The sequence below is a fragment of the Aethalodelphis obliquidens genome, unplaced genomic scaffold (genome assembly GCF_003676395.1).
Source record: "Aethalodelphis obliquidens isolate GAN/ISIS:26980383/991018 unplaced genomic scaffold, ASM367639v1 scaffold56, whole genome shotgun sequence".
Classification (NCBI taxonomy): domain Eukaryota; kingdom Metazoa; phylum Chordata; class Mammalia; order Artiodactyla; family Delphinidae; genus Aethalodelphis; species Aethalodelphis obliquidens.
The window spans coordinates 11192314-11217812 of record NW_020838000.1 but is presented as its reverse complement, the minus strand read 5'-3'; the positions used below and the strand labels follow the sequence as shown (position 1 = coordinate 11217812).

General features: G+C 37.3%; 1 protein-coding gene across 1 annotated transcript in view; it reads right to left on the bottom strand.

Annotated features, from left to right (window-relative positions):
• Positions 1–929: 929 nt before the first annotated feature.
• The window catches only part of COL6A5 (collagen type VI alpha 5 chain), a 107382-nt gene continuing 82812 nt past the window's right edge, over positions 930–25499 (bottom strand). The window contains exons 38-39 of the mRNA XM_027086596.1: positions 2376–3065; positions 930–1030 (exon numbers count right to left, since the gene is read on the bottom strand). Of these exons, the coding sequence (XP_026942397.1) occupies positions 930–1030; positions 2376–3065 (791 nt within the window). The remainder of the gene's footprint in view (positions 1031–2375; positions 3066–25499) is intronic.

Below are 25499 nucleotides of genomic sequence, written 5' to 3'. Positions count from 1 at the left end.
GAGCATGTATAACCTCTGGATCAAATCAGTGGTGGTCCCAGAACTGTTACTCTGACCGTTCCCTAATTCAAAGAAATGCTGCTGCTGAGAATCTAATTCACCCAAAGGCTCACTTGGTGAGCCCTCAATTTGGGCTCACCCAAATAGAGATGGAGATGTTCTCCATCTCTATTTCATATACCTCAGGAAGAAGGTTGAAGTGACAGAGAAAAATGATGAAAAATATGTTAACCAAGTCCCTTTCAGGATTCATTGTAGATACACAGATAATGTAACAGGAATCAATTTTATGCATGTTATTGGAATAGTCCAAATGCAGTTTGTGGATGAAATTTGACTGAGGGGCAACTTTTTAATTCCAAAGGGAAATTAGACATTTGTGCCCATGGTTTAGGGCTCCAAACCAGTATTATTTTCATCACTGAATTTTTACTGAGTACTTAGTGTTGGACTTTGCGAAATCAAACTTAAACGAATTCTTCCTGCTAGTCTCCATATGGGTTCTGTTTTTGAAACAGCAAACGTTTTTGTTGCTGCTTTGTGAGTTTTTCTTTTTCATCTTTTTCTTCTGCTCTAAAGCTATTACATCTAACCTTTGATATTATATGTTTTCTGTTTTAACAGTACCCAATATTTGAATGATATTATATAGTTACTAATAAGGCATTAATAGGGGTCTCTTTTTTCATAAAAGCTAAAAAATTGGAAACATGGTTCTTTCGAATATGGATCATATTCTATGTACTATTAACACCAGATCTGTGGTGTTGTTACAAATCAGGAACATTTAAAACACCCCCCCACACACACACACCCATACACCCCACAACCAAACTTGCATCCTGAAAACTAAAATGCCATTTCTTTCAAATTATTTTCTTAAGGACTGTTTCCAGTGGTAGTATTACCCAAATTGTGAATTTGTCAACTCACAATACAGTGTTTTCTGTGCCACCATTCTCTGGGTTGGGAGAGGTGATGTTAACACATTTGGGTCTCATATCTGCAGGGGGATATTTGTTGATGGCACCTGGAGAGAGAGTGGGTGGTTAGTCTAAATTTTACCCTTCCACATTCTATCACCCAAAGTCAGTTCATCTTTTCCTGTGGTTGGAGGTGTTTCCAAGAGCAAGTTAATTTTATAACGGACTCAGCAAAATATGAACCTTCTGACTTTGCAATACCTTGTTGGCAAAGTCAGTGAGATATAGCAGTGATTGAGTCAAAAATTTTCATGCTCTGTGTGTCACAGGCTTGCAATATAATTCAAAGATATCTCTTAATCCCTTATGACATCTGGTTCTCTCACTCTAAAAGGAAGATATTTCTAGAAGACAGCATTAACTATTGAAATTGGCTGCCCTATTTATCTTGAGGTTGGAAGAAGGCATCATTTTTTTGCAAGTGACAAGCTTGCCACTAAATATAAATCCTGAGTGCCAAGATGCTGACGGTTCCATGAGCCCTGGGCTTTATGAGTGCCAGAAAATCTGCATCTCTCTGATTCCCCATTAAACTTGCAGGCCTACAGACAACCATTCAGGGTGGCCTCTGTCACATTCCTAATTCCCGGCACAGGTCCGGACTTGCTTGATGCTACAAGGTCTTAGGTTTGCTACTATAATCACGTCTGGAATTATAGCACATGGACAGAGGCTGGGAAGACTCTCTCAAATGCCTACTGTGAAAAAACTCCCTTAAACCCCTTGCCTGGCTGTCCCTGAGCCAGCTGTCTGAGACAGAGGCTCTAGAAGAGATTTGTCCCCATGGCTCTTAAGAATTCAAGTCAGAAGCAAAGTTGATTTACAGTGACAAGATGAAACAGAAGTCCTTGGAGTGGGTGGAGGGTGGTGGCAGTGGGGTATTATTTATTACAGTGATACCACTGTAATACTTTATTAAAGCTTTAATAATTGATGTATCATTTAATGGATAAGAGCACAGCTCTGGGGTCAGAATGCATAGGATTGAGTCTAGAATTTGCCAACTATTAACTGTCAGATTTTGAGCAGTTGATTTAATGTCTGTGAACCTCAGTTTTCTCACTTGTAAAATGGGGATAGTACTACTTTCCTTAGAGGGCTGTCCTGAGGATTAAATGATACAATCCTTTAAAAAACTTGGCACATAGTAAACACAGATTAGGGTTAAAAGACACTTTTCACTTTCTGGCAAAGACCCTGACAGTGGGACAGCAGAGCTCAAGGTCACTAGGACCTGGGATTTTCTCTGTGGTTTTCTCATTGCCTCCTACTGACACCTAGACTCCACCACTCTTGACTGAAGTGAGAATCATGTTACTAAGTCAACTGGTGTATTGTGCAAAGAGGTATCTATTGGAAAAGCAACAGAAGAGAAAAACTTTAATGACTTACGTCTGATTGAATGAACAAATGGCTTGACAAATTTGACGATATAGTTCAAATCTGGCTTGTGGGTTCGGCCAAGCTGGACTAAGTGATGATCCAGTGGGTGGCTGGCTAATTCTTCTAATTCCTTGTCATTGTGTAGAGGACCAAAGGAAAACACAAATATGGAGTAGCCCTGACACTTGGCTCTCAGAGATACATTTCTTAAGACTCCCCTGTCTAAAGGGTTGGTTTCACCAGCAGATATAACAAAGATAACTTTGTTTTTCCTCAGGTTGGGGGTTCCTACAAAGACATTGTCAATTGTCCACTGTAGGGCATGGCCAATAAAAACATCTCCATTGAGCTGTTGAAGGGAGTCTTGGAGATGATGTTTCATTTGGTGTATATTGTTATAAGTAACCAAATCAAATTCTAGGTAGATGGGGCTTTCTTCTGTGTTGGGCATATAGCCTGGAGGAGAGTAGGTCAGGACTGCCACTCTGTCTCCCAAGGTGGAGATCAGTGGATCTGGGGCCAAGTGAAAGTAATCAAGCACTGAGGTTATAAAAGCTTTCACTTCCTGAAACTCATCATTTCCTATTCTTTGGGAAGCATCTATGAGAAAAGCCACATCCATGTAATATTCTTGAAGAGAGGCATCTCTGAGTTCATAAGTAAGACCTGGTTCTTCTTTTCTGCCATGGCTTTCCTGTCCTGCAATAGAATAACTCAAGTCACTACTTTTAGTAGAAGGGAAACCTTGAAACTCCTAGCCAAGAATGGCAATACACAGCATGAGGTGTTGTCATACTTCATTCTCACACCCATGGCATACGTTACTAATCAATATCAGTACTTGTTCCCAGATGCATTCTCTAAGTACATCTCTACACAGTATGCGGAGAGCCATTACCACTTGACAGGTATTCTCACATGTGAAGAAACCTATTTGCTACCCCATCTTTGATCTTTGTCAAAGGATTGATGGATCCTCCAGCTATTTTCGTATGCAAGGTGAAAAACATACAGCGATTTTTAGTGCACGCCACATGGTTACAAAATTTGGAGTGCATACTGCATGAGATTTCATTATATGTAATGACCCTAAGAGAGAAGTAAATATGTCAAAGTCACATTTATTGATGACATCTTTATATACATGCTTAAAATATGCACCATAGTATGATGTCATGAGAAGTAGTATAAATGCTGACTTTAGAATCCAAATTCTGTGTAAGACATGACATACTTTAAGACCTTGGTACTCAAAGTACCAGTCCTCAAACAGCTTATTGGCCCATGACAAGATAAGAAACTTGCACCATGATATAAGTCAACTACATCATTAAGCACACAAATTATTTCATCTGATTTTATTTTATTTATTTATTTTTTGTGTCAAGACCTTCTCAAGGAAGGAAACAATGCCCCAGTTACACTCTGATGCTACCTTCTTATCTTGTTGGAGGCCAGCACTTCAAGTGGCTCTGCTCCAAAGGGTCATGAAGCCATGTCTACAATCATAGGGACGATGGCTGGTTGGTAAGGTCACAACAGGAAATGGCAGCTCAGAAAGACAGGAGGACATGGTCAATGTTCATTTTTTTCTATGAAAGAAGTATGTTTGTGGACCTAATCAAGCAAGAAGTAGATTCCTAACTGGCAAAAACTTATTACTGTCCAATTGTGCTTGGCCCATTATTCATGCTTTGCATCTATTACTTTATTTAATCCTCACAGCAACCACACTCACAAATGAATTGATTAACCTGTATAAATGCCACAAAAGTTTAATATTGAAATAGAATGCAGAAAAACAACACCACGGATAACGTTATTAACAAGGCAAATACTATCAGATGACTTCTGAATGCTCAATGATCTCTGCATTCCTGGGGTCAACTCCACATTATGTTTTTTTACCTATTGTAGGATTTTCTTCTGACAAATACAATTTTTATATATTTAAAGTGTACAACGTTCTTCAAAAAGTATACAAATAAGAAATGCTAGAGAGGGTGTGGAGAAAAAGGAACCTTCCTACATTGTCAGTGGGAATGTAAATGGGTGCAGCCATTATGGAGAACAGTATGGAAGTTCTTTAAAAAACTAAACATAGAAATACCATATGATCCAGTGATCCTACTCCTGGGCATATATCTGGAGAAAACTATAATTTAAAAGGATACATGCACCCCAATGTTCATAGCGGCACTATTTACAGTAACCAAGACATGGAAGCAACCTAAGTGTCCATTGACGGATGGATAAAGAAGATATGTTATATATACACAATAGAACAGTAATCAGCCATGAAAAAAGAATAAAATAATGCCACTTGCAGCAACATGGATGGATCTAGAGATGATCATACTTAGTGAAGTAAGTCAGACAGAGAAAGACAAACATCATATGATATTACTTATATGTGGAATCTAAAAAAATGATACAAATGAACTTATTTACAAAAGCAGAAATAGACTCACAGACACAGAAAAGAAACTTATGGTTACCAAAGGGGAAAGGTAGGGGGAAGGGATAAATTAGGAGTTTGGGATTAACATATACACACTACTATATGTAAAATAGATAACCAACAAGGCCTACTGTATAGCACAGGGAACTATACTCAATATCTTGTAATAACCTATACTAGAAAAGGATTTTTAAAAGAATATATAGCTATACATATATATGTATGTATAACTGAATTACTTTGATGTACACCTGAAGCTAACACAACATTGTGAATCAACTATATTCCAATAAAAAATTTTAAAAATTGAATAAAATAATAACAAAGTGTACAATGTTTTGATATAAGTATACCTTGTATAATGATTGCCACATCAAGCTAATATTGTTGGATTTGATTTGCTAACATTTTGTTTAGAATTTTTGCATTTATGTTCTCGAGGAATGTTGGTCTGTAGGTTCCTTTTCTTGTAATGTATTTGTCTGGTTTTGGCCTCAAAGAATGAGTTTGGAAGCATTCCTTCCTATTTAATATTCTGGAAGAGTTTATGCAGAATTGGTATTATTTCTTCCTTAAATGTTTTGTTGAAGCCACCAGTGAAGTCATCTGGGCTTGGAGTTTTCTTTATGGAAAGTTTTGAACTACAAATTCAATTTCTTTAATAGGTTTAGGAATATTTAGGTTACTTCTCCTTGAGTGAGGCTTGGTAATTCATGCATTGCAACTAATTTGCCTATTTCACCTAAAATGTCTAACTTATAGGCAAAAACTGTTTATAATATTCCCTGATTATCCTTTTAATATCTGTAGAATATTTCTCCTCTCTCATTCCTGATATTGGTAATTTGTGTTTTCTCTTTTTTACTGGTGAGTTTGACTATGGGTTTATCAATTTAATTGATCTTATCAAAAAAACACTTCTGGTTTTATTGATTTTCTCTTTTCTATTTCATTGAGTTCTGCTTTAATTTTATTACTTCCTTTCTTCTCCTTACCTTAGGTTTAACTTGTTCTTCTTTTTCTAATTTCTTAAGATGAAAGTTGAGGTCATTGATTTGAAACCTTTCTTCTTTATCAGTATAGGCATTTAATGCTATGAATGACATCCTAAGTACTGCTTTAGAGGAATCTTACAAATTCTAGTATATTGTGATTTTATTTTCATTCATTTCAAAATACTTGCTAATTTCCCCTTTGGTTTTTTCTTTGACCATGGATTATTTAGAAGTGCTTTATTTAGTTTCCAAATACTTGGGGATTTTTCAAAGATCTTCTTACTATTGATTTCAACTTAATTCTGTTTTGGTCAGAGGATATATTTGGAATGATTTGAAACCTTACAAATTTTGAGAATTGTTTTATGGTCTACAGTATGGTCTATCTTGGTAAATGTTTCACATGTACTTGAAAAGAATGTGTATTTGCTATTTTGTGTGCAGTGTTCTATTAATATCAATTAGGTCAAATTAACTGATACTGTTGTTCAGGCCTATGATATTCCTGCTGATTTTCTGTCTATTCTTTTGTCAGTTATTGAGAGAGGTATTGAAACCCACTGAGGGTCTTTTTTTTTTTTAAGTCTTTATTCTCCTTGAGTTTTATTTTGGATAATTTCTATGGCTATATCTTCAAGGTCACTAGTCTTTTCTTTTACCAAATCTAATTTCCCATTAATCCCATCCAGTGTATTTTTCATCCTAGGCACTGCAGCTTTCATCTCTACAAATTCTATTTAATTTTTTTTTTTTTACATTTTCCATGTCTCAACTTTTTAACATATGGAGTATAGTTACAATAACTGTTTTAATTTCTTTGTTAATTCTAACATCTTTGTCAGTTCTGATTTGGTTTTCAGTGATTGTGCTTTTTTGATGATGGGTTCTTTCTGCTTTTTATGCCAGACATTATGAAATTTGCCTTGTTGGATATGGGATAGTTTTATATTCTTATAAATATCCATATGATTTGTTTTGGGAGGCAGTCAAGTTACATGAAAATGGTTTGATCTTTTTGGGACTTGCTGTTATGATTTGTTAGGTATGTCCAGAGTGTTACTTAATTTAAGGCTACTTATTCCCCACTACTGAAGCAAGATCTTCCTGAATTTTCTTCCCAGTACTCTATGAATTATGAGTTTTTCCAGTCTCTCTGGCGGTAACAGGCACTATCCCTGGCCCTGTGAGCAATGGGCATTATCCTCTAATCCTTTCAGAAGAATGTTCCCCCATGCTCGGGTCATTTCCTCAATGCTCATGCTATCAGCACTCTGATGAATGATGAAGAGGCATCCTCTTCAGAGCTCTGGGTGTCTCTCTCTGCACAGCTCTTTCCTCTCTGGTGTTCTGTCCTGTGAATTCTTACCACCTTGGTCTTCCTAGACTCTCAGCTCTGTTTCCTCATCTCAAGGAGTGCGCTGGGTTACACCTGAATTCCCCTTCCTGAACCATGGCCTGGAAACTCTCTTTTGGCAGTAAGCAGGAGAAATCACAGGGTTCATCTCATTGGTTTCTCATCTCTCAGGGATCATTTTATTTCCTGAAGTCCAGTGTCCTGACAATTGTTGTTCCATTTCATATATATATATATATATTTTTTTCTTTCGGTTATTTCAATTGGTAGGTAAATCCAGTTCCTCTTACTTCACCTTGGGCATTTCTAATACATGAGAACTAACCATCTTGTTTGAGATATTCCTATGTTCTCTCCCTTCTTACAAAGGACTAAGAACTGGTCATTAATGTACCAGACTATTCCTTTATTAATACATTCATAGTTATTGAACAGGATGTTACATTTCATGAGCTGTTTGAAATCTATGCACCTCCAATCCTCCATCAAGAACCTAGTTTCAAATTCTTAGAATTTTTGATAAATATCAAGATTCTTAATTGCTAAATATAAAACTGGAAGTGCAGACAAAAGCATAAATATATTTGTCTATGCAATGGGTGCTATATAATATACTTTAGCCCTAAAATACTGCCCAAACCTCTTCTAGAGTTCTTGGCAATAGTGTATCAGGATGTGTGAAGATTAGTTAAATGGACATTTCTTTCCTTTTGAGTTTACAATCCTGGAATTTATTAATCATTACCTGCTCTGCCACCAGGATCTCCATTTTTGCTTTTTAAAAAAGGCCAATCAACACACTTTGTTAAAACATAAGGAAAAGCATTTCATAAATGTTCTGGTAGAAGAGGAAGGGGTAGAAATGAAAAAAGAGAAATAACAACTGATATCACAGAGACACAAAACATCATAAGATTCTACAATCAATAGTTACATGTCATACATACTACTATATATAAAATAGATAACTAATAAAGACCTACTATATCACACAGGGAACTCTACTCAATACTCTGAAATGACCTATATGGAAAAAGAATCTAAAAAAAGAGTGGATATATGTATATGTATAACTGATTCACTTTGCTGTACAGAAGAAAGTAACACAACATTGTAAATCAACTATACTCCTATAAAAATTAAAGAAAAAACCCAGTTACATGTCAACAAATTAGACAACATAGAAGAAATGGATAAATTTCTAGAAACATACAATCTTCCAAGACAGAATCAGAAAAAAATACACAGTCTGAACAGAGTGGTCACTAGTAGTAAAATTGAATTAGTAATCAAAAAGCTCCCAGCAAACAAATGTCAGAACTGATTAGGTTCATGGGGGAATTCTACCAAACATACAACAAAGTGCTAATACCTATCCTTCTCAAACTATTCCAAAAAATTGAAGAGGAGGGAACACTTCCAAATTCATTCCAGGAGGCCAAAATTACCCTGATAACAAAGCCAGAAAAAGACACTACAAAAAAAAGAGAATTACAGGTCAATATCTCTGATGAATATACATGCAAAAATCCTCAACAAAATAGTAGCAAACCTAATTCAACAATATATAAAAAGGATCATACACCATGATCAAGTGGAATTTATGCCAGGAATGCAACAATGGTTCAATATTCACAAATCAATCAGTGTGATACACCACATTAACAAAAGGAAGGACAAAAATCACATGATCACCTCAATAGATGCAGAAAAAGTATTTGACAAAATTCAACATACACTCATGATAAAAACTTTATAGCACAGGGAACTATAAATATTTTGTAATAACCTATATGGGAAAAGAATCTGAAAAAAATCTATATATATGTATACCACACACACACACACACACACACACACACACACACACACACAAGTGAATCAGTTTGATCTACACCTGAAAATAACACATTGTAAATCAACTATACTTCAATTAAAAAAAATAAATTAAAAGCAAACAAAACAAAACAAAGCAAAAAATGTGGATATGCAGGAAACATATCTTAACATAATAAAGGTCATTTATGACAAACCCACAGCTAACATCATATGCAACGATGAAAAGCTGAAAGGTTTTACTCTAAATTCAGGAACAAGACAAGGATACCCACTCTTGCCACTTCTATTTAACATAGTATTGGAAATCCTAGTGACAGTAATCAGACAAGAAAAAGAAATAAAAGGCATCCAAATTGGAAGGGAAGAAGTAAAATTATCTCAGTTTGTAGATGACAATATACTATATATGGAAAACTCTAAAGTCTCCACCAAAAAACCATTAGAACTAATAAATGAATTCAGTAAAGTTGCATGATAAAAGATTAATACACAGAAATCTGTTGCTTTTCTATACACTAATAATGAACTATCAGAAAGAGAAAGCAAGAAACAATTGTGTTTAAAATCACATCAAAAAGAATAAAATACCTATAAATAAACTTAACCATGGAGGTGAAAGACCTATACATTGAAAACTATAAAACATTGTTGAATAAAGGAAATTAAAGATGATACAAATAAATGGAAAGATAGCCCATGTTCGTGGATTAGAAGAATTAATATTGTTAAAATGTCCACACTATCCAAAGCAATCTATGGATTTAAAGCAATCTCTACCAAATTATCTATGACATTTTTCACAAAACTAGAACAAATAATCCTAAAATTCATGTGAAACCACAAAAGAGCCTGAAGAGCCAAAGCAATATTGAGAAAAAAAGGACAAAGCTGGAGATACCACTATCCCAGACTTCAGACTATACTACAAAGCTACAATAATCAAAACAGCAAGCTACTGGCACAAAAACAGACACATAGATCAATGGAACAGAATAGAAAGCCCAGAAATAAACCCACATACTTATGGTTAATTAATCTACAACAGAGGAGGCAAGAATATACAATGGAGAAAAGAGCCTCTTCAATAAGTGGTACTGGGAAAACTGGACAGCTACATGTAAAGCAATGAAATTAGAAAATTTCCTCATACCATATACTAAAATAAACTCAAAATGGATTAAACACTTCAATGTAAGACAGAAACCACAAAATTCCTACAAGAGAACATAGGCAAAACACTCTTTGACATAAATTGTAGCAATAATTTTTTGGATCTGGCTCCTAAGGCAAAGAAAAAAGAAAGCAAAAATAAAGAAATGGGACCTAATGAAACTTAAAAGCTTTTGCACAGCAAAGGAAACCATTGACAAAACAAAAATACAACTTACTGAATGGGAGAAGATATTTGCAAATGATATGACTGATAAGAGGTTAATATTCAACATATATAAAGGGCTTGTAGAACTTGTTATCAAAAAAACAACCCAATCGAAAAAAGAGCAGAAGACCTGAAGAGACCTTTTTACAAAGAAGACATACAAATGGCCAACAGGCACATGAAAAGATGATCAACTTTGCTAATCATCAGAGAAATACAGATCAAAACCACAGTGAGATATCACTTCACACTTCTCATAATAGCCATCATCAAAAAGTCAAAAATAACAAATGCTGGTGAGGATGTGAAGAAAAGAGAACCCTCCTACATTGTTGGTGGGAATGTAAATTGGTGCAGCCACTATGGAAAACGGTATGGAGTTTCCACACACAAAAGAACTAGAAACTGAACTACCATATTATCCAGCAATCCCAATCCTGGGTATGTATCTGAGGAAAGTGAAGACACTAATTTGAAAAGATACATTAGATTTTGTATGATACATGAGATTTTGTACACACCTCTCCATTTCACACTGCCAACCCAGGCCTGTCTGGTGAGGCCACTGGCCCAATGTTCATAGCAGCATTATTTACAATAGCCAAGATATGGAAGTAACTTAAGTGTCCACCATCTGATGAATGGATAAAGAAGATATTACACACACATACACACACACACACACACACACACACACACACACACACAATGAAATATTACTCAGCCATAAAAAATGAATGAAATTTTGCCATTTGCAACAACATAGATGAACATGGAGGATACCATGCTTAGTGAAATAAGTCATACAAAGACAAATATTGTATGTTTTTACTTTTATGTGGAATCTAAAAAATAAAACAAATGAATGTAATGAAACAAACTCACAGATACAGAGAACAAACCAGTGGTTACCAGTGAAGAGAGGAAAGGGGGGGCAAGATAGAGGTAGGGGATTAAGAGGTACAAACTACTATGTATAAAGTAAATAAGCTACAAGGATAGATTGTACAGCACAGGGAATATAGCAAATATTTTATAATAACTTTAAATGAAATATAGTCTATAAAAATATTGAACCACTCTGTTGTACAACTGAAACTAATATAATATTGTAAATAAACTATACTTCATTAAAATAAGAGGAAGGGTTGACTTACCATGTTAGTAGAATATTTTTTCATACATTTCCCACACCAGAAATAGTATACTTTTTTTTCCAGTTTTCTCTTTATAAATGAGCAAAATCTCAATCCTTTTCCAAAGTACCCAGCAGAACTATTTTCTAAAGAGGTATATTTTACCTCTAAAATCTCTAAAAATAGGTTCTCTACCTATTACAGGATTAGCATGAGAATCAAAGAAGTTAAATGCTAAACTTTAAAATTCAGTCAAACAGTAAATAATCACCTATGATTATTCTTCTTTGAGTCTAAATTATCTTATTAGGAAAGATTGGGCCTTTAAAAACATTTTCCTTCAAGAAAATCTGGCAGAAGTGTGGATAAAGGTTACCCACAGCTCAGAGCAATGCTGTGTATTTTCTGGAAATGTCACCATGCCAAATTCTTATCTCCAACTCTGTGGGAGAATTTTCTCAGAATGGCAGAGGAGGAAGGGCTTGCTCACTTGTTATGACTTGAAGGGAATGAGGGATGCAGCTGGATTTCCAGGAAAGTGCCCCAGGGATTAGCCTAATTTCAGCTGAGATTTAAGCCACAGGGCCAGGTGTGCTCCAGTAACTTTTGGGAGAAGCGGAGGTGGAGAGGGAATTGAGGGAGATTGAGCCATCTGGACTGGGATTGCATATGCTGTGGAGCTATGGTATTTGTGAGAAATCTCAAGATATGCATGAGTTATCTTGTGGTCTGCCTTGGAATTTGTACAGGGGCCAAAATTAGCCATGTGTTCTCTATAGACAAGCTACATGGACAAATGTGGCTACTTTATATGTACATTTCTGTCCACAAGGACTGCAGCAGATATTTTTCAAGTTAACCTTTTTTATAAGACTTCCTATGAGTCTCGCAATGCTTTCTTTTTCAACTTTTCCGTTTTCTCAGTATTGAATTGAGCGTCCAGGATGTTTCAGGTCTTGTGCTCAGCTCCATGCCTATCTCCTCTCATTTAATATTCCACACAGCACTATAAGGATAAAATTATCATTGTGCCCATTTTACAGATGAGCAAGCTGAGGCTTGGAGGGGGCAAATGACTTGGTCAAGAAAAGACAGCCTGTAAGTGGTAGAGGCAGGATTTGTACCCAGCTCTGTGTAACACCTTCAGAAGAACTGCTCATCAGATTTGAGGGTGGAACAGACACATTAAGGGACACATTAGCCCCCTTGCCAAAGGCCCAGGACCTGGTTTGAAGAACAAGGTTCTCAGTCAATGCTATTCTTAGTGATTGAAGCTACTAAGAAAGTTTTCTTCCAAAAGTAGACAGTTAAATAAAATTTGCAGTATTTTCTTCTCTAGGCATTATGGAACAGTGGTTATGAGCAGAACCTTAGGAGTTTGAGGTGAGTCTATACCATTTGTTAGCTCTGTGATTCTGAGTCTCTCCCATGCCTCTGTTACATTATCCAAAAAATTATAAAATTGTTATAATAAACTATAACCTTATAAGTTTTCTGAGAGAATTAAATAAAAATTTCACAGTGCCTAGCGTATCCTAAGCACTCTAAAATTATATTTTTTAGAAGGAAAAAAACTGAGAAAAGTCTCAGATATCTGAAAATCCTACCCATGATACTATATTCTGTAAACCAGAATTTCCAAAAAATGCAAAGTCAGCTGATATTAGTGGAACACAATGGACATGTGTACAAGCTCATTCTGTTGCATTTACGCATACTTTAACTGCAGAGGAGTTGGAATGACTTACACACCTCTCCATTTCACACTGCCAACCCAGGCCTGTCTGGTGAGGCCACTGGTCAAGCTCTAGGCTGGGGCACAAGTCTCTTATGGTCTCTTATGTGTCTCTGACTGTGTGTCATTGATTTTATGCCAAAGGGAGATAGAGACATATTTTTCAATCTCTTGTTAGATGCGTTCCTCTCTCCACCGCTTGCCTGAACAAGTAGGAGTCACCGTTTAAAATCGACTTCATCATTTTCCCCAAAAACAGAATAAATACCTTTCTTGGCCTAGACTTTTCTAGGTGGCACTTGGTCCAAACGACTCACTCTTGCCACCTATGTCACACTCTAAAACAACAATCTACAGAAAGATACCAGCACACTGAGAAAAGTGATGCATGCCTTAGGAGTTATTTATACCCAGACCACATGGATCTTTGTTTTCTTAAAATTTTTATTGAAATGTAGATGATTTACAGTGTTGTGTTAATTTCAGGTGTACAGCAAAGTGATTCAGTTATACATATATATATTCTTTTTTAGATTCTTTTCCATTGTAGGTTATTACAAGATATTGAGTGTAGTTCCTTGTACTATACAGAAAGCCCTTGGTGTATATCTATTTTATATATAGCAGTGTGTATATTTTAATCACAAACTACTAATTTATCCCTCCCACTTTGGTAACCATAAGTTTGTTATCTATGTGTGTGAGTCTGTTTCTGTTTCATAAATATCATTTGTGTTATATTTTAGAGTCTATATATGTGATATCATATAATATTTGTCTTTCTCAGACTTATTTCACTTAGTATGATAATCTCTAGGTCCATCCATGTTGCTGCAAATGGCATTATTTCATTATTTTTTATGGCTGAGCAATATTCCATTGTATATATACATCACATCTTCTTTATCCATTTATCTGTTGATGGACATTTAGGTTGTTTCCATGTCTTGACTATTGTAAATAGTGGTATTTTGGTTTTAATCGTGTTAGTTTTTGCTCTGGCCTCTGGATGAGTTTATAAGCAATTTATAAGGCCAATCTATTCTGGTCTTATGTCCTCTAAATGAGTTATAAGCAGGAATTTCTAAAAATTAAATTAAAGAGACCTTCAATATGGCAGAAGAGTAAGATGTGGAGATCACCTTTCTCCCCACAAATACATCAAAAATACATCTACATGTGGAACAACTCCTACAAAACACCTACTGAATGCTGGCAGAAGACCTCAGACCTCGCAAAAGGCAAGAAACTCCCCACGTACCTGGGTAGGGCAAAAGAAAAAAGAATAAACAGAGACAAAAGAATAGGGACAGGGCCTGCACCTTTGGGAGGGAGCTGTGAAGGAGGAAAAGTTGCCACACACTAGGAAGACCCTTCACTGGCAGAGATGGGGGGTGGGCAGGGGGGAAGCTTCAGAGCCATGGAGGAGAGCACAGCAACAGGGGTGCAGGGGGCAAAGCGGAGAGATTCCTGCACAGAGGATTGGTGCCGACCAGCACTCACCAGCCTGAGAGGCTTGTCTGCTCACCCTCCAGGGCGGGCGGGGGCTGGGAGCTGAGGCTCAGGCTTCGGAGGTCTGACCCCAGGGAAAGGATTGGGGTTGGCTGCGTGAACACAGCCTGAAGGGGGCTAGTGTGCCACAGCTATCCAGGAGGGAGTCCGGGAAAAAGTCTGGAGCTGCTGGATAGGCAAGAGACCATTATTTTGGGGTGCGTGAGGAAAGGGACTTCCTGTTCTGTGTGCCCATAGATGGCAGAGCACGACCTAAGTGAGCTCCAGAGCCAGACATGAGCTGCGGCTATCATCTCGAACACCAGAGACGGGCATGGACTGCTAATGCTGCTGCTGCTGTCACCAAAAATCCTGTATGCAAGCACAGGTCACACTACCACACACCCTCAGAAGCCTGTGCAGCACACCACTGCCAGGGACCTGTGAGCCAGGGACAATTTCCACAGAAGAACACATGGTGTGCCTCAGGCTGTTGCAATATCATGCCAGCCTCTGCCGCTGCAGGCTCGCCCCACATTCCAATTATGGCTATGGTGCCCCTCCCTCTCCCTGGCCTGAGTGAGCAAAAGAGACCTAATCAGCCACTGCTTTGACCCCCTCCTGACTAGGTGGGGAACAGAAACTTGAGGGTGGCCTACATGCTGAGGTGGAGCCAAAACCAAAGCTGAACCCCAGGAGCTGTGCAAACAAAGAAGAGAAAGGGAAATTTCTCTGTGCAGCCTCAGGAGGAGCAGATTAAATCCCTGCAATTGACTTGATAAACTCTACATCTGTGGAATAACTGAATAGACAACGAATGTTCCCAAAATTGAGACAGTGGACTTAGGGAGCAACTGTAGACTTGGGATTTGCTTTCTGTGTCTGATTTGTTTTTGGTTTCATGTTTATCTTAGTTTAGTTTTTAGTGCTTATTATCACTGGCATGTTTATTTATTGGTTTGGTTGTTCTTTTCCTTTTTTCTTTTCTTCTCTTTTTGTGAGTGTGTGTGTGCATGTTTCTTTGTGAGTTTGTCTGTTTAGATTTGTTTTACCATCAGTTTGGAGGTTCTATCTGTTCGTTGTTTTTTTTTTTCTTTTCTCCCAAGCCGTGTGGCTGGCAGACTCTTGGTGCTCCAGCCGGGTGTCAGGCCTGGGCCTCTGAGGTGGGAGAGTCGAATCCAGGATATTGGTCCACCAGAGCCCTCCTGGCCCCACGTAATATTAATCAGTGAGAGCTCTCCCAGACATCTGTCTCAACACTAAGACCCAGCTCCACCCAACCTCCAGCAAGCTCCAGTGCTAGACACTTCATGAGAAACAACTAGCAAGATAGGAACACAAACCCACCCATTAGCAGAGAGGCTGCCTAAAGTCATACTAAGTTCACAGACATCCCAAACACACCACCGGATTCGGCCCTGCGCACAAGAAGGACAAGATCCAGCCCCACCCACCAGAGCACAGGTACCAGTCCCCCCCCCCCCAACACGGAAGCCTACAAAAGCCACTGAACCAACCTCAATCACTGGGGGCAGACACCAAAAATAACATGAACTATGAACTTGCAGCCTGTGAAAAGGCAACCCCAAACACATTAACTTAAACAAAATGAGAACACATAGAAATATGCAGCAGATGAAGAAGAAGGTAAAAACCTACCAGACCAAACAAATGAAGAGGAAATAGGCAGTCTACCTGAAAAACAATTCAGAATAATGATAGTAAACATGATCCAAAATCTCGGAAATATAATGGAGAAAATACAAGAAACTTTTAACAAGGACTTAGAAGAACTAAAGGGCAAACAAACAATGATGAACAACACAATAAATGAAATTAAACATACTCTAGAAGGAATCAGTAACAGAATAACTGAGGCAAAAGAATGGATAAGTGACCTGGAAGATAGAAGAGTCGAAACAACTGCTGCAGAGCAGAATAAAGAAAGAGAATGAAAAGAATTGAGGACAGTCTCAGAGACCTCTGGGACAACATTAAATGTACCAACATTCGAATTATAGGAATCCCTAGAGAAGAAGAGAAAAAGAAAAGGACCGAGAAAATATTTGAAGAGATTATAGTTGAAAACTTCTCTAATATGAGAAATAGTAATATTAATCAAACTATCAAAAATTAAACTCAAAGAAAAAATACTAAAAGCAGCAAGGGAAAAGCAACAAATAACACACAAAGGAATCCCCATAAGGTTAACAGCTGATCTTTCAGCAGAAATTCTGCAAGACAGAAGGGAGTAGCAGGAAATATTAAAAGTGATGAAAGGGAAGAACCTACAACAGAGATTACTCTACCCAGCAAGGATCTCATTCAGATTTGACAGAGAAATTAAAATCTTTACAGACAAGCAAAAGCCAAAAGAATTCAGTGTCACCAAACCAGCTCTACAACAAATGCTAAAGGAAGTTCTCTAGGTGGGAAACACAAGAGAAGGAAAACACCTACAAAATCAAAAACAAAACAATTAAGAAAATGGTAATAGGAACATACATATCGATAATTACCTTAAATGTAAATGGATTAAATGCTCCAAACAAAAGACATAGACTGGCTGAATGGATACAAAAACAAGGGCCGTATATATGCTGTCTACAAGAGACCCACTTCAGACCCAGAGACACATGCAGATTGAAAGAGAGGGGATGTAAAAAGATATTCCATGAAAATGGAAATCAAAAGAAAGCTGGAGTAGCAATTCTCATATAACACAAAATAGACTTTAAAATAAAGACTATTACAAGAGACAAAGAAGGACAAAACATAAGGATCAAGGGATCAATACCAGAAGAAGATATAACAATTGTAAATATTTACGCACCCAACATAAGGCAAATGCTAAGAGCCATAAAAAGGGAAATCAACAGTAATGCAAGAATAGCAGGGGACTTTAACACCCCGCTTTCACCAATGGACAGATCATCCAAAATTAAAATAAATAAGGAAACACAAGCTTTAAATGACACAGTAGACCAGGTGGACTTAATTGATACTTAAAGGACATTCCATCCCAAAACAACAGAATACACTTTCCTCTCAAGTGCACATGGAACATTCTCCAGGATAGATCACATCTTGGGTCATAAATAAAGCCTCAGTAAATTTAAGAAAACTGAAATCATATAAAATATCTTTTCTTACAACAACATTATGAGACTAGATATCAAGTATGGGTAAAAAAACTGTAAAAAATACAAACACTTGGTGACTAAACAATATGCTACTAAATAACCAGGTGATCACTGAAGAAATCAAAGAGGAAATCAACAAATACCTAGAGACAAATGACAATGAACACATGATGATCCAAAACCTATGGAATGCAGCAAAAGCAGTTCTAATAGGGAAGTTTCTAGCAATACAATCCTACCTCAAGAAACAAGAAACATCTCAAATAAACAACCTAACTTTATACCTAAGGCAATTAGAGAAAGAAGAAGAAGAACAACAACAACAACAAAAAAACAAAGTTGGCAGAAGAAAAGATATCATAAAGATCAGATCAGATATAAATGAAAAAGAAATGAAGGAAACAATAGCAAAGGTTAATAAAACTAAAAGCTGGTTCTTTGAGAAGATAAAATTGATAAGCCATTAGCCAGACTCATCAAGAAATAAATGGAGAGGACTCAAATCAACAGAATTAGAAATGAAAATGGAGATGTAACAACTGACACTGCAGAAATACAAAGGATCAGAGAGACTACCACAAGCAACTCTATGCCAATAAAATGGACAACCTGGAAGAAATGGACAAATTCATAGAAAGTACAACCTACAAAAACTGAACCAGGAAGGAATAGAAAATATGAACAGACCAACCACAAGAAATGAAATTGAAACTGTGATTAAGAATCTTCCAACAAACAAAAGCCTAGGACCAGATGGCTTCACAGGTGAATTTTATGAAATATTTAGAGAAGAACTAAGACCTATCCTTCTCAAACTCTTCCAAAATATAGCAGAGGGAGTAACACTCCCAAACTCATTCTACGAGGTCACCATCACCCTAATAACAAACCAGACAAAAATGTCACAAAGAAAGAAAACTACACTGACGAACATAGATGCAAACATCCTCAACAAAATACTACCAAACAGAATCCAAAAGCACACTAAAAGGATCATACACCATGATCAAGTGAGGTTTATTCGAGGAATGCAAGGATTCTTCAATGTATGCAAATCAATCAATGTGATAAACCATATTAACAAATTGAAGGATAAGAACCATATGATAACCTCAGTAGATACAGAAAAGGCTTTTGACAAAATTCAACACCCATTTATGATAAAAACCCTACAGAAAGTAGGCATAGCGGGAACTTACCTCAACATAATAAAGGCCATATATGACAAACCCACAGCCAACATCATTCTCAATGGTGAAAAACTGAAACCATTTCCTCTAAGATCAGGAAGAAGACAAGGGTGCCCACCCTCACCACTATTATTCAAGACAGCTTTGGAAGTTTTAGCCATGGTAATTAGAGAAGAAAAAGAAATAAATGGAATCCAAATTGGAAAAAGAAGTAAAATTGTCAGCGTTTGCAGATGACATGATACTTTACATAGAGAATCCTAAAGATGCTACCAGAAAGCTCCTAGAGCTAATCAATGAATTTGGTAAAATAGCAGGATACAAAATTAATGCACAGAAATATCTTGTATTTCTATACATTAATGATGAAAAGTCAGAAAGAGAAATTAAGGAAACCCTCCCATTTACCATTTCAACAAAAAGAATAAAATGCCTAGGAATAAACCTACCTAAGGAAACAAAAGACCTGTATGCAAAAAATTATGACACTGATGAAAGAAATTAAAGATGATACAAACAGATGGAGAGATATACCATGTTCTTGGATTGGAAGAATCAACATTGTGAAAATGACTATACTACCCAAAGCAATCTACAGATTCAGTGCAATCCCTATCAAACTACCAATGGCATTTTTCACAGAACTGGAACAAAAATTTTCACAATTTCTACAGAAACACAAAAGACCCCAAATAGCCAAAGCAGTCTTGAGAAAGAAAAATGGAGCTGGAGGAATCAGGCTCCCTGACTTCCTATACTACAAAGCTACAGTAATCAAGACTGGCACAAAGGCAGAAATATAGATCAATGGAACAGGATAGAAAGCCCAGAGATAAACCCACGCACATATGGTCACCTTATTTTTGATAAAGGAGGCAAGAATATACAATGGAGAAAAGACAGTCTCTTCCATAAGCAGTGCTGGGAAAACTGGATAGCTACATGTCAAAGAAAGAAATTAGAACACTGCATAACACTACACACAAAAATAAACTCAAAATGGATTAAAGACCTAAATATAAGGCCAGACAATATAAAACTCTTAGAGGAAAACATAGGCAGAACACTCTGTGGCATAAATCACTGCAAGATGCTTTTTGACCCACCTCCTAGAGAAATGGAAATAAAAACAAAAATAAACAAATGGGACCTAATGAAACTTAAAAGCTTTTGCAGAGCAAAGGAAACCATAAACAAGATGAAAATACAACCATCAGAAGGGGAGAAAATATTTGCAAATGAAGCAACCGACAAAGGATTAATCTCCAAAATCTATAAGCAGCTCGTGCAGCTCAATATCAGAAAAACAAACAACCCAATTCAAAAATGGGTGGAAAACCTAAATAGACATTTCTCCAAAGAAGACATACAGATGGCTAACAGGCACATGAAAAGATGCTTAATATCACTAACCACGAGAGAAATGCAAATCAAAACCACAATGAGGTATCACCTCACACCGGACAGAATGGCCATCATCAAAAAATATAGAAAGAATAAGTGCTGGAGAGGGTGTGGAGAAAAGGGAACCCTCTTGCACTGTTGGTGGGAATGTAAACTGAGACAGCCAGTATGGAGGTTCCTCAAGAAACTAAAAATAGAACTACCATATGACCCAGCAATCCCCCTACTGGGCATATACCCTGAGAAAACCATAATTCAAAAAGACATGTACCAAAATGTTCATTACAGCACTAGTTACAACAAGCAGGACATGGAAGCAACCTAAGTGTCCATCAACAGATGAATGGATAAAGAAGATATGACACATATATACAATAGAATATTACTCAGCCATAAAAAGAAACGAAATTGAGTTATTTGTAGCGAGGTGGATGGACCTAGAGTCTTTCATACAGAGTGAAGTAAGTCAGAAAGAGAAAAATAAATACCATATGCTAACACATATGTATGGAATCTAAAAAAAAAAAAAAAAAAGAAAGAAAAATTGGTCATGAAGAACCTAGGGGCATGACAGGAATAAAGACACAGACCTACTAGAGAATGGACTTGAAGACACGGGGAGGGGGAAGGGTAAGCTGTGACAAAGTGAGAGAGTGGCATGGACATATATACACTACCAAATGTAAAATAGATAGCTAGTGGGAAGCAGTCACATAGCACAGGGAGATCAGCTCGGTGCTTTGTGACTAGCTAGAAGGGTGGGATAGGGAGGCTGGGAGGGAGGGAGACGCAAGAGGGAAGAGATATGGGGATATATGTATATGTATAACTGATTCACTTTGTTATAAAGCAGAAACTAACACTCCATTGTAAAGCAATTATACTCCAGTAAAAACGTTAAAAGAAAAAAAAAAGATGTGGCCCATATATACAAAGGAATATCAGTCATGAAAAGAAATGAAATTGCGTTAATTTGTAATGAGGTGGATGGACCTTGAGTCTGTCATAGACAGTGAAGTATGTCAGAAGGAGAAAAACAAATACCATATGCTAACATATGTATATGGAATCTAAAAAAAATAAATGGTTCTGATGAACCGGTGGGCAGGGCGGGAATAAAGACGCAGATGCAGAGAATAGACTTGAGGACACAGGGAGGGTGAAGGGTAACCTGGGATGAAGTGAGAGAGTGGCATGGACATATACACACTACCAAATGTAAAATAGATAGCTAGTGGGAAGTAGTTGCATAGCACAGGGAGATCAGCTCGGTGCTTTGTGACCGCCTAGAGGGGTGGGATGGGGGGGTGAGATAGGGAGGGTGGGAGGGAGATGAAAGAGGGAGGGGATATGGGTTTATAAGTATCCGTATAGCTGATTCACTTTGTTATACAGCAGAAACTAACACAACATTTTAAGGCAATTATACTCCAATAAAGATGTGAAAAAAGAATTAATAAATATTTATGGCTTTATTCATGAATGGTTTATAAAAAAGCATGAGAGAAAAATAATTAAATTAAAATTTAAAAATTGAATTGTACCACCAAAATTGTTTTTAAAATAGGGCTTCCCTGGTGGCACAGTGGTTGGGAGTCCACCTGCCGATGCAGGGGACACGGGTTCGTGCCCCGGTCCGGGAGGATCCCACATGCCGCGGAGCGGCTGGGCCCATGAGCCGTGGCAGCTGCTCCTGCACGTCCGGAGCCTGTGCTCCACGACGGGAGAGGCCACAACAGTGAGAGGCCCACGTACCGCAAACAAACAAACAAACAAAAAAACAACTCTCCCACTGATGACATGATGGTCGTCAAATTTGGCGCTGGATATATTTCGTCATTTGAAAATGCAGACAATACCCTTGCCAGACAACACAGCCTACATTGTTAAGTTAACGTTTTTGTGGAAATGGGCATGGATTTGAATCCTGGCTCTGCCACTTACAAGCTGTGTGATGTTGCTTGAGGATCTTAACCTTTGCATCAGTGTCCTCATCTGTAATATGTAATAGTCATTATAATAATAATAATAGATTTTCGTGGTAAGGATTAAGTTAAATCATGTATATAAAGTGCCCGGTGCATAGTTGCACTAAATAAGTGGTAGCTTCTGTGATTACTATTATTTCTCATGCATTGTTTGATCATCAAGTGAGACAGTGAATACAATGCTGAGATGAATACTGGTCCCCAAAGCATTCCACCTGCACTTTTTTTTTTTAACATCTTTATTGGAGTATAATTGCTTTACAATGGTCTGTTAGTTTCTGCTTTATAACAAAGTGAATCAGTTATATATATACATATATTCCCACATCTCTTCCCTCTTGAGTCTCCCTCCCTCCAACCCTCCCTATCCCACCCCTCTAGGTGGTCACAAACCACCGAGCTGATCTCCCTGCACTTTTTATTAAACTGAATACTTTCTTACTTGTATTAAGCTTTCTTTTTTTTACTCAGAGTATACTCTGATTATCAGACTACAAGCTCCTTGAAGACAGGGCTTCTGTCTGAATCTTTTTTTTCCTAAATCTCTCTAACCCCCCAAAAGACTAGCATGGGGCTTAATTCAGAACAGGAGTTAATTACATATTTGCTGCATGGATATTCATGGGAAAATCCATGTAAATGCTTGGCAGAGTCCTTTCCTATAGGAAGCCCTCAACGAGGGCTGCCACTGTTTTGTCGATTGCCACCACCACCATCACCCAATTATCACTTCAACTATCTATGTTTTATTCCATTAGCAAAGGGTCCCCATGAAAAAAGTGTTGCTAACACTATAGAACATTGCTTTAATAATTCCAACAAATGATTGCATGAGACCTACAGAAGCAGCCTCCATGAAGTCAAATCATCCACATCCCCTGAACTCACAGTTCACATTAGCTCTGTCTCATGCAAAATCTTCAAGGAAGACACCCAAAGTATAATAACTATACAATAAATTCTCAAGCAAAAGTGAATGTCACAACCTCAGTCCACAGCTTAAAATGAACAGGAGACTCAGGTTATCCCCCAAAGAGCATCCAGATGGTTGGGATTTTCTAAAGCATTCATGAAACATGTCATTACAATTCAGACATGATCCCAATTCTATCACTGACCTCTTTAGCATGTGTACAGATATGAAAGTAGGACATTCAGCTGGGGGACTGCTCCATAGGGTGACTCAGAAGCCAGTTCTGCTGCATTTAATTCCAGTACAGATTTAAATGTAGCAGAAGATATATGTCTTCAAGTTCAACACGTGACAGCAAAAATTGGAAGCAAGCTAAGTGTTCAACAACAGATAAATAGTTAAATACATTCATTCATTGAAAGTAACATTATGAGAACACAAAAAAATCAGTATGAAGCTTGCAGCAATATGTAAAATGTATAACATATGTGAAAAGCAGGATATGAAATTGAATAAAACTATGTAAACCTATATGCCTGTGGAAAAACCAAAGACTGTACTCCACACCACAAATAGCTCAGTCTGCTAAATTGTGTGATTTGTGACTCTGTATTAAAATGTTATATGGTATGATAGTACTTTTACAATTTTTTAAAAATTAGCAGAATCCTGAGGGTGTACTGGGAAACAGTGGACAGGGTGTAGAGATCTTGAGTCCTTATACTGAATTTTTTGGTTCCCTGATCTTGGGGGCTTGAAGTTTCTTCTAAAACAGGGTTTCTTTCACTATTGACAGTCTGATTGGATAATTCTTTGTTGTGAGAGGATGTCCTGTGTGCATTGTAGGATGTTTAGCAGCATCTGTGGCCTCTAGATGCCAGTAGTACCCTCCAGTTATGACAACTAAAAATGTCTCCAGACATTGCAATATGTCTCCTAGGGTAGAGTAGGGTGGAATCATCCCCAGGTGAATTTGCAAAAGCTAATCACTAAATACCTTTCCAGCTCTAATACCTTATGATTGATTCAAAATCAAAATATACCCTGGCTTAAAAAAACAAAACTGATTGTAGATCACAATCAAAGTTATCAAAATAAAAATGTAAAACAAAATCCATGCAAATTCCCTTGAGCACAACTCCAGCCTAGTTTGAAGAGAGAAGTGTTGCCTCTTAGTTCTTAATAAAATTCATTGAAAAGAACATCAGCTGAAATTATCCTAAGGCCAGGGAGTGCTTAAAGCTATGAGTGTGCCCTAGGCTGAGTTTGGGTTGGCATTTAACATTCATTAAAAATTATCCTGTCCCTCTTTAATCTTGACAATAGACTAACTGTATCTTAAGTATTAGTTAACATAGCAACTTTGATGAAAGTGCTAGGCTCACCATTGGGTCAACAGTTGCAATTTAATTAGAATTAAACCACCCATTTTTTATTACATAATTCCAAAGAACTATGTGTATTCCATTGGTGAGTAATTAAGAGCAACTGAATTTTCCAAGGAATTTTTATATTGTGGATGTGTGGTCAAAATGCATAATAGTATCTCTGGATAACCCGTACATATTTGGATCTTAAAATGTCTTGTTAGATAGATCTTGGATGAATAGATGGGTGGATGAATGTTCAGTGTTCTTGGATGAGTAAAATAAAATTATAATCCAGTTTACCTGGATCCCTTTGACAATAGGAATTCTTCTGTGATACTAGTTACTCAATTGCTTTTAGCTGAGAACACAGAGCAAATCAGGAAGCACACCAAAGTGGTAGCATGCACAGTAGTTCTTAAACTTCAGCCTGGATCAGATTTTTTGCTTGTTAAAAATCAGATGGTTGAGCCCCACCTCCAGTTTCTGCTTCAGTAGGTTCAGGATCAGTGCATTTCTAACAAGTTCTCAGGTGATGCTGATGCTGCTGGTTTAGGGACACACTTTTTGAGAATCACTGGGATAGTGGATCTGAAAAATGAGGACCTACGAAAATCACCTATGGTGGTTTTAAAGCTTGTGGCTTTTTCCTGGCCACTCACACCCCTAAATATGAAGCAGTAGTACTGAGAAGGGCTTAGGAATCTATGCTTGTGAAGGGCTTCCAGGTGATCCTGAT